The sequence below is a fragment of the Xiphias gladius genome, chromosome 12, assembly GCF_016859285.1.
Source record: "Xiphias gladius isolate SHS-SW01 ecotype Sanya breed wild chromosome 12, ASM1685928v1, whole genome shotgun sequence".
Taxonomy (NCBI): domain Eukaryota; kingdom Metazoa; phylum Chordata; class Actinopteri; order Istiophoriformes; family Xiphiidae; genus Xiphias; species Xiphias gladius.
Genome location: NC_053411.1, coordinates 10,836,590 through 10,845,969, shown reverse-complemented (window position 1 = coordinate 10,845,969; position 9,380 = coordinate 10,836,590). Strand labels below are relative to the sequence as shown.

Genomic DNA, 9,380 nt, shown 5'->3' with positions numbered 1-9,380 from the left:
CACGGTAAATCGTAAGAAGAGATATTTGGATCTTGTGTATTAAACTTTTGTATAGAGAATGGAAAGTCCTGTGCATACACTGATCCCTGCCTTACACATCCTGTACACTGCATCTGGATGAGATTTTTTTTTTTAACTACAATTTAAGGCACTGGAGTCTGTATGTACCACACATGGGGAACTAAAACTGTGGTCAAGTGTAGCATCGAAACTCATCTTACCACTTCTTTATTCTTCAAACTAATATAAAAATCAATTTGAAAATATGATTATTATTTTTTTTTCATTTACAGTAGTGCTTATGGCTCATGGTGAGGAATTTGTGCAATTTAATTGTTTTTAGCCCACTGTTTCCACAGTTGTATCTATATTTTCATATTCGAAATATGTGACAATATCTGTAGAGATCCATCAGTAGATCAACACACACACATGTATGTACAGTAAGTAAATAAAGTCCAGAGAAAGAAGTTAGTGGTCCATGCTGCACTACAAGGAAAAGCTACGCATGCGCAGAACGTGCCAATTTGTTTCATGGGCATTTGGATGAAAGTAGCATCAAGCCACTTTAAGTTAGCCAAGAGAAGACCGGAAAAAGTTGCAACTTCGCCTTCAGTGTAAAAGTGCATTTGTGTCAGCTAAGGGAAAGAAGAAACTGTCCCAAGTATTTCTCACATTTAAGTGTTAGTGGGATAATGACTGAAACAGATGTTTGTATTTTCAAAAGAAATCATGACAAAAAACACCCATCCTATCCTATGCTGATTTTTCCTAAATATATTGTTTCTTTCATAAAGTCTCTCACTCCCCTTTTGAACACAAATGTCTGAAAGGGTGTGCCCAAATTAGAATGGCCATGCCCCCGAAAGCTCCTGAGTTGCTGACCACAGGCATAAGCAGCACTCTTTGCAGGAAAGGTTCCAAGGTTTCTTGTGAAATTGTCAGAAACATTTTGCAGCGGTACACACGAGGCACTCAAATCCTTTACTTGAAAGTAGGCCTGGATAAGCAGTAAAATGTACTTCAAGTCTCTTTAAGCAGAAAAAAGGCCCCTGCCGCCCCCCAGCTCTCAGCCCCCACTTCTAACATTACCTGAGAATACAAGCATCGGTACAATAATACTTCTGTTTTTAGACTGAGCACGTCTGTTAGGAAATAAAACGTATGAAAAAGAAATGAATGTATAATCTGTATAAGGCATAAACCTAATAAAGTATAACGATGTCACAAAGTATGAGAAGTAGAACATAATAATCAGGACAAGCTTTCTGCCAATATGTGTAAAATTTGATGTGACCCCGACAGTTAGGGGCTCCCAGTCATCCTCCTCACTTTGCACTCTACATTAGAAAATGACTAATACATGTCAGTGTATCTGTCGGCCAATGAGTAGCGAGAAACTGCTGCTGTATAGTTGATTTTCCAGCTGAAAATGCCCAGTACACATATATGTCACATATCTTTAATGATGAGAGATCCTTCGCAAGATCGCTTATTTATGTTATGTTTATGTTAAAGTATATATATATCTGTTAATCAATATATTTGCTTTTTTTTTTTTTTTTTTTTAATTCTCAAATATCAGTATGGGGGAATCAAAAAATCTGGTATCGATTTTTTTTTTTCAAAAATCAATTCTACATTCTGGAACACATTGCATTGCGGTTACAGTGTATTGGACGTTCAATGTCACATCTTCGCAAGATGACGTCACGTGACGGCAGCCTCCGTCTCCATGACGACAATGCCAACTCAGTCCTCTGATGAAAACCATCGAATGCAGTCGAAAGCCCCGGACAAGCTAGTAAGTGGACCTTGAGGGTTTTTTTCAAATTGTCCTTTTTATTATAATATAAATGCCCAGGGAAGGATGACATGGCTCTAAAATAACATTGTAATGAGGTCTTTAATTAACGATGGGATTTTATTGTGACATTTCCAGCGGGAAGCCCAGTGTTCAGATGCTTTCTGATGTTGTGACAGTGGTGAGGAGCTAGATGAGGGAGACAGCGAGAAGGTGGAGTGCAGGCTACTGGACAGTACGTACACAACGGGGACCAAGACTCCGAATTCTTTTCGGCCCGGCGGCTGACTTTAACGGTTGTGGACCTCGGTACGAGGTAAACTGCAATCTGGATTACAAACCAGCGGGAGAGGAGGGCAGGGCGGAAACGTCTGGAATGAAAGAGGAATAAAAAAAAGATAGCCGATAGCTTAGGGGGAAAAAAACAAAAAAAAAAAAAAAAAAAAAACGGGGAGCGACATCGCAAACGAGCCACGGAGGAGGAAACGGACCCCGGCCAGACGACCCGTTAGCACGGATACAGGGAGGCGACAGAGGAGGAGGTGGAAATAAAGGGCGAAAGGCTGACAAGTAACATTAGAGAGGACAGCTATTATCACCAGGGTAAGTCCCTTATCAAAACATCCAATAGACGGGGCGTGTTTGCGCCTGAGCAGACGGGTTATCCTATGCACATGTCTGTCTGAGGCTGTATTGTGATATATTCCCTTTAAACGCCCCCATGAAGTGACACCAGCGGTCTGTTCTCGCTAGGCGACCACCGGCAGCCGTAGCTAACCGCTCGCATCCCAACGGGAGGCTTCACTCTCACCCGGCAGCTAAAATGGAAAAAAAAAAAAATACCCGGTGACCCCCCCCCCCCCCCCATTCGCCCTTTTCTGTCGGTTTTTAAGTTTGCAAATCCGGCCGGACTTGGCTGCATTTGGACGTCCAGCACGACTCCCGCTGCTTCCGCGCGCAAGCCTCCGGCTGCGACTCAGGACACAACACGAGAAGAACTGACCGATACTGTTTCCCCGGTGCACTTGTCGCACGCCGTAGCCATCGCGAGTATTAGCTTAGTCATTACTGTACGGGCGGGCCGACATTCAGTCCGCTTCCCCAGTTATAGTGGTACCCTGTGGGCGTGTTATCGGCCAGCGCGGGACCAAAACAAGCAGGGTGGTTCGCACCGAGGTCCACATTGATTTGACGAAGGGTTCAAGTGCCTCACGGGTCGTCGTTTCGCCCCGCGAACTTGAGTCCCTCCATCGGCAGGGCCTCGGCCAGTGCGCATGGACGCGGGGGACACCGGCCGTTTACACGTTACCGACGACGGGTCCGTGGCACGTCGTGTACGCACTAGGCCGCAGTCAGCCCCCCTTTCTCTTCTTCACCACTGCGGACACGGTGTCCCAACACGCTGCCCCCCCCACTGGTGCACTTCGCGCCCACAATTAACGTTTCGTGTCCCGATAACAGCGTGAGAGGTGGTCCGATAAATCACGCCCCGCTTGAAATTTGAAGTTGCGGGTCAAGTAGCGCGGAGTAGCGGCCCCGGTTTCACGTTGTACCCGGTGACCGGCCGACCCCTAACCGAGCAGCAAAGCCCATAACTTAGGTCCTTTTAAGTGTGTTTTCTCAAGAACGTGTTTATATCTTTGAATATTGTGAGTCAGTTGCTGCTTGTTGCTACCCGTCCGTTACGTTGTACTCGTGGCAGGTAGTTGGGCTGCACCACCGGGGACAAAAGTTCGGTGGTTAAGTGAAGCATAGTTTGGCACAAACACCGATGATTAAAACTGCAGCTGCATATTACACTAAAGCTTCTTTTTTTTTTCTTTTGTTATGGTTTTTTTTTCTAGTTTTGTTTTTTCTCTCACTGGAGGTGACAGGTGCCATGTTCCTGTTGCTTTACTTAGCCCCGCCGGGTCTGTGCTCTGCCCGCTGCTCTGCAGCATTGAATCCAAGTGTCATTTCCTCTGCCCCCCACGACCCCAGTGTTTGAATTCGTATCAGCAGCCAGCTCTCACATTTCCATAGTCCTCCGCTGACATACTTGACAGATGTTCACCAGGCGTCGCTGGCTGCCTGCCTTTCATCATGGGCTACCTCACATAAACACTACTTACTTGATGATATATAAGTCCAGCGTGTGTCCCACAGTAGTGTGCCTAAGTTGGGTCGGACCTGAAAGTGAAAAGTTATGTCAGACCTGGTAAACACAGTCAGAAGTCAAGATAATGATAAAATCATGTATTACAATATGTTTGACAATATTTACTGTGTGGATGCTGATCAATATTTAATGAAATTTACAGTTGGTGATAAGTCGTCATCTAAAAAGTCAGTAAAGCAGATTCAGAAGCCATTTCACTCATTATAATACAATTATCCTAATCCCAAACATAATCTGGCTTCATATCATAATACTAAATCAGTACATCTCCTTGCTCTAACAATAACTGTACCGTATCATTTTCCTGAACCAGTTTTGCACGCATGCCAGTGTCTGCATCCTGTGTGTTGGTCTCCACAGCAGGTATGGCAGATGCGGAGCTGGACTTCCAGACGGGTGATGCCGGGGCCTCCGCCACCTACCCCATGCAGTGCTCGGCCCTGCGCAAAAATGGCTTTGTTGTGCTGAAGGGCCGACCCTGCAAGATCGTCGAGATGTCCACCTCCAAGACCGGCAAGCACGGCCACGCTAAGGTCAGCAAATTACCGAGGCGCTTCTTTCCTACAAACACAGTGGACGCTGAAGTCCACAGGTTTTAGCGAAAAAAAACACTTTTTCCGACTAATGAGGCTAATGGACATTTTGTCGGCGCTTCCTTGCATGACTCAGACAGATAACTCAAATGTAAAGTACATGTAAGCTCAGACAACAGTTCTTTCGTGGGGGAGAATGCAGACAGGAGTGTGTCAGTGAATTATCACTGTACTATCTATTTATTTACCTTTGAGATAAACACACATTAATATTAATGCACATTAATGGACACTTTCAGTCTGTGCAACAACATGAATGTGTCCCCATTGGGTTACAGTTTTCCTCTTTAAAAAGATATTTGAAAATGATAATACATGGACTGTAAATTATGTTCAAACATGATACACTTGGGCAAAATGATTGATTGCCAACAACCCCTTTTAAATGATAGTGGAAGTAAAGTACCTGCTTTACACATTGAATAATTTATAGATACTGACTGTGACAGAAAGTGTGTGCTTTGTTTTGGGATTCACTCTCTTTGTTTTCTTTGTATTTTTCTTGCTCGTGCAGGTGCACTTGGTTGGCATCGACATCTTCTCTGGCAAGAAGTATGAAGATATTTGTCCCTCCACCCACAACATGGACGTCCCCAACATCAAGAGAATGGATTACCAGGTGAGACGGCTGGAGGACAGACGGGGTCTTTTGGAGGTCGTGACTGCTGTTACACTGGCTTGTTACCTAGTATATTGTTCAAATACAGTTGTACATAAGTCTGGTCCACACTGGTGCTAAGAACGTTTAGACAGTCTTTTTCCAGTACAATGTCAGATTATGTAATGTTATTTTTCTCAAAGCTTGGTCCGGAGCCAGACAAGGCCTTAGATCAACAAATGTACAAACTACCTAATATACTAATTACCAAGAAATTCTAACACATTTTTCCTGTGCTGACAGAAAAACTGGGGCTGCTTCCTCTTCGCGAGTATGAAATTTTGAGGCGATTATGGGGAATGCATTATTTGTCATTAATGGGACACCTCTGAGATAACCAAAACAAGCTTTGGTCTTTAATAAGTCCCAGATTTTCCGAGATAATTCAGAATCAACTGGCAGCTGGTAACTGGTACTGATACTGGCGCAGGGAAAAAATGCTGGTCATCTTTTGAAATCATACCGTGTTAATCGGTGACTGCCCGGGAGCACACATTCAGTCTGGTGCGCCAGAGCACGTGAGGGGAACATTATATATGGTTTTATTGTTGTCATCATATAATTTATCATGATATAGTCACACAGTTCAAAGCAATGAATCAAACTGAAAGCGCTGTCATACGGTGCGTTCGCGTGCTTATAAGAAGTAGTGAGAGCATTGATGAATTGAGAATCGGCTGAGGAAACAGCACCACTGTGCACGAGCTAATGTACGTCATTGGAAAACAGTTTTCCTTTTTTCAGACCATTCAGTCCAGGAAACCAGAAAAACACTATTTGAAATATCCAAACAACTGAGAGTGGATACAGAAGCCAGTAAAATCAAACCTGGAACACAACAGGCCTTTTTCATAGAAGACAATTGAACATGTCACAGTAGGAACAAGCACAGCCATAAATAATAAAATTAATAATGGCTGCTTCAGTTTCTGTGATTTTCCTACGACAAGTCAAAATGTTTTGTGTAAAAAAAGGTCTGTTTGGCTTTTCTAGCCCTCTGCAATTTGAGGAAATATTAAGATGATGATTTGTGTTGTAAGAAGATTTTTTTGCACCCGTCATGTGCTTCATATGATACTTAGAGGAATATTAGAAATTTTCAAGCAGATATGCCCCCTCCTCATTCACACTGTGTTTGTGAAGAGAACCTGATAAAAAACCAAAAGAGGCCGAGACTACTGATCAAACCAGTTGGATTAAAACCTCGCTATGAGCAGTGGAGTGCTCACAGCTGTCCAAGCTGAAAAGCAAATGCTGCAGGATCGTGCACTATAAATGAATCCATACAGTCCCAGTGCTCCCATACCCTTACGGCAGGAAGTTCATGTCTGCAGCCAGTTGGATTAGAAAGTGTATCCCCTACGGGTCTACACAGTCACAGCCTAGAAGTGGAAACAGTTCTTAATGATACTGGGGGGAACAAGCAAGAATAACTTCATTGGTCGGCGTAATGGAAATCATTCACGCTGAAATGTTTGTGCATGACTCACCCTGACCCTTTCTCTCTCTTTCTCCCGTCCTTGGGTTCGCCCAGCTTATTGGGATCCAAGATGGCTACCTGTCCCTGCTCCAGGACAGCGGCGAGGTGAGAGAGGACCTGAAGATTCCCGAGGGAGACCTTGGCAAAGAAATAGAGAGCAAGCACGAAGCCGGAGAGGAGATCCTGGTGAGTACTGCCACCTCACCTTACACTCTTTTCTGCTGTGGTTTTTTAAAAAATTTTTTATAGACTCTGTTCTGGGATGTCGAAGCTGCTTTAATTTGCACTTCGGTAGGTAGTAATTACAATGGGACATTAGCAGCTCAAGATTCTTTAGTCTGCATCATCAATTTGAGTGTTGCACTTCCCTAGAAGATGCCCGTCCTGCAGGTCAACCTGTCTTTTAGGTTTAGAAAGACACATTTTGGCGCTGCAGTAAATCAGAATGCTGCTGGTCGTGACTTAAGAGTACAGTTCCACGCAGCTTGCCAAGTGTTAAATGTAAAAAAAGAGCCACATCTCCAATTCTGCGTTCTCTCCAGAAAATTAAATGAATACTCTAAAACGAATGACTGGGGGTAAAAACCTATTGGAAAAACAAAGGAATTAATCTTTGGGCCAGATGTGTGTGTGTGTGTGTGTGTGTGTTTTTGGGGGGGGGGGCAGTTTTGTTCTGATTCCTCTTTGCTCTTTCAGATCACCGTTCTAAATGCAATGGATGAAGAAGCTGCAATCGGCATCAAAGCCTTGGGTAAATAAGCCACTGCAGGTAAATACAGCTGTTTCGGCGCAGCTGTCCTCTCATCCCCACCCCACCCCCCAACTACCACCTAACCCAAGCCTGCCTGAAGAGGAGTGTGTGTGAGTCTGTGTGTGTCTGTGTGTTAAGTAAAATTATGTATGTGTGTGTGTTTGGGTGTTCCACCACGAGTCACCAGCATGTGCCATGCCAGTGCAAGTGTGTGTGATGTCATGTACAGTTTATGTTCATCAGTGGAGCAGGGGGGGAGGCAACTCCAGTCAGCAAGATCCAGGGCTGTTGCTGAGGTGCGATGTTTAGATTTTACCTTCGGTATATGGGAAAGAGACGACATGCCATTTTGAAATGTTACAATTATGCATATCGACTATAGTGGAAACATTCCTGTTTTTCCATATTATTAATTATGTTTTACGTGTATATATTTGTTTGAACTGGACATATTAGCGGTCAGCTGAAATTTAAGGATTTAAAATTGACGGAATGTAACTAATTTGACGAGTGTATTCAAAATCTGAAGCTTGTATGAAGTGGTGGTTACTGAGCAGTGTGTTACTGCGGATTTGCCTACCCCTTAATGTACTTTTTGTTTCATGTTAACATTATTATGAGCAGTGTGTATCATTTTTACATAGCACTATCCAATATACATGAAAGCTTAAAGTTCATATCGTATTTTTGAGCTGTGTTGTATTTTTTTTCTGTGGGTTGCACTTCATTTTACAGCCTGATCTAGCCAGTTGCGTCCTGTATTTCCTAAGAAGAAATGGCTTGTAGCACTGTTGTAATTGTTGGTTCAAGCTTGTTTTATGCAATTTCTCACCTGCAAACTGTGGGCTGTAGAATAAAGTGTCCACAAAAACTATGTTTAAAGCTGTTGTCTGTGCAGTGTTTCCTCTGCAGAGGCTAGTTAAAACACTTACTGTCTCATTAAAATATGTTTCTCTCGTGTTTATTTAATTTTTTTTCGTCAAGTGTCTTCCTTCTCTGCTTTCTGATTTTTCTTTCCTCTTTCTTCTCATTCCTCCCCCCTTGTAATTCTGTTTCAGGGGCAAACGAGATGCGCTGGACCTGGGGAAAAGGAGGGGATATTGCCTCGTCAATGCTATTCTCCCTCTTTTAGTCTTTGTTTTTCATACTCTCTCCCTGACTCTGTTTTCTGACCTTCTTTTGGGTTCAATTAGAGAGAACCTTCAACAGATAATTGGAATGTTGAATGGTAAATAAACAACCTCTATGTACATTCACACACAATAAAACCACATCCAAGTCCAGACGTACAGATGTAAAAAGATGTGTAGAGGAAAGTCTCACCAATAACTGAGTAGGTCTACAAATATTCAGTAGCTACCTACCATCAGGGGAAAGAGAAATGGTGATATTGTCACAGCTGTTTTGTTTTGTATATGTTCCCCTGTTTTATCAAGGGCTTCAACTCTAGATCTGCATTGTTCTGTTAAGGCTTGTTCAGTGCGTGTGCCGTGCAGGACCGAATACATGACTAGGTTTTGTCCTTTCCGTATGGCACTTCTCTTTTGGCAATTCATCTGAACAAGCCCTCCCTCCGCTGTTTATTTCATCACCTGAAACTTGTCTATTAAACAAAGGTTACCAACAAGGCACGCCAGGGTGCAGTTTCTTTTTGTCTCAAGGCTTTGAAAAGTTTCAAAGAGAAACAAAAACCTGCTCCGAGAACATACAAATCCTCACCTGTTTGAGGTCCTTCGGCCAAACCTTAATCCTACTTCATTTGCTTCACACAGAGCTATTTGGAGAAATGACAGGACTATTATTTGGCGTACTGTGAGCAATGATTCAGGAGGCAGACAAGTTGTGGAAGTTTGGTATCCTTACCTTGTTTTCATAACATCAAGTCCAAACTGTGCAGGATGTCTTCATGGCCAAAAAATAAAGATGACAAACTGTT

The 9,380-nt window shown here is 43.2% G+C and overlaps 1 protein-coding gene across 2 annotated transcripts; it reads left to right on the top strand.

The window, feature by feature from the left end:
- The first annotated feature begins 1,726 nt into the window (after positions 1 to 1,726).
- LOC120797614 (eukaryotic translation initiation factor 5A-1) lies at positions 1,727 to 9,366 on the top strand. Of its 2 annotated transcripts, none has more exons than XM_040141429.1 (7): positions 1,727 to 1,804; positions 1,943 to 2,407; positions 4,326 to 4,495; positions 5,070 to 5,174; positions 6,748 to 6,879; positions 7,390 to 7,462; positions 8,503 to 9,366. In XM_040141429.1, the coding sequence occupies exons 3-6, from the start codon at positions 4,328 to 4,330 to the stop codon at positions 7,450 to 7,452; spliced, it is 468 nt and encodes a 155-aa protein (XP_039997363.1). In that variant the 5' UTR covers positions 1,727 to 1,804; positions 1,943 to 2,407; positions 4,326 to 4,327; the 3' UTR covers positions 7,453 to 7,462; positions 8,503 to 9,366. The 2 variants fall into 2 exon arrangements, with proteins under 2 accessions (XP_039997363.1, XP_039997362.1); XM_040141428.1 differs by having other exon boundaries at positions 1,730 to 1,804; positions 4,323 to 4,495.
- The last annotated feature ends 14 nt before the right edge of the window (positions 9,367 to 9,380 follow it).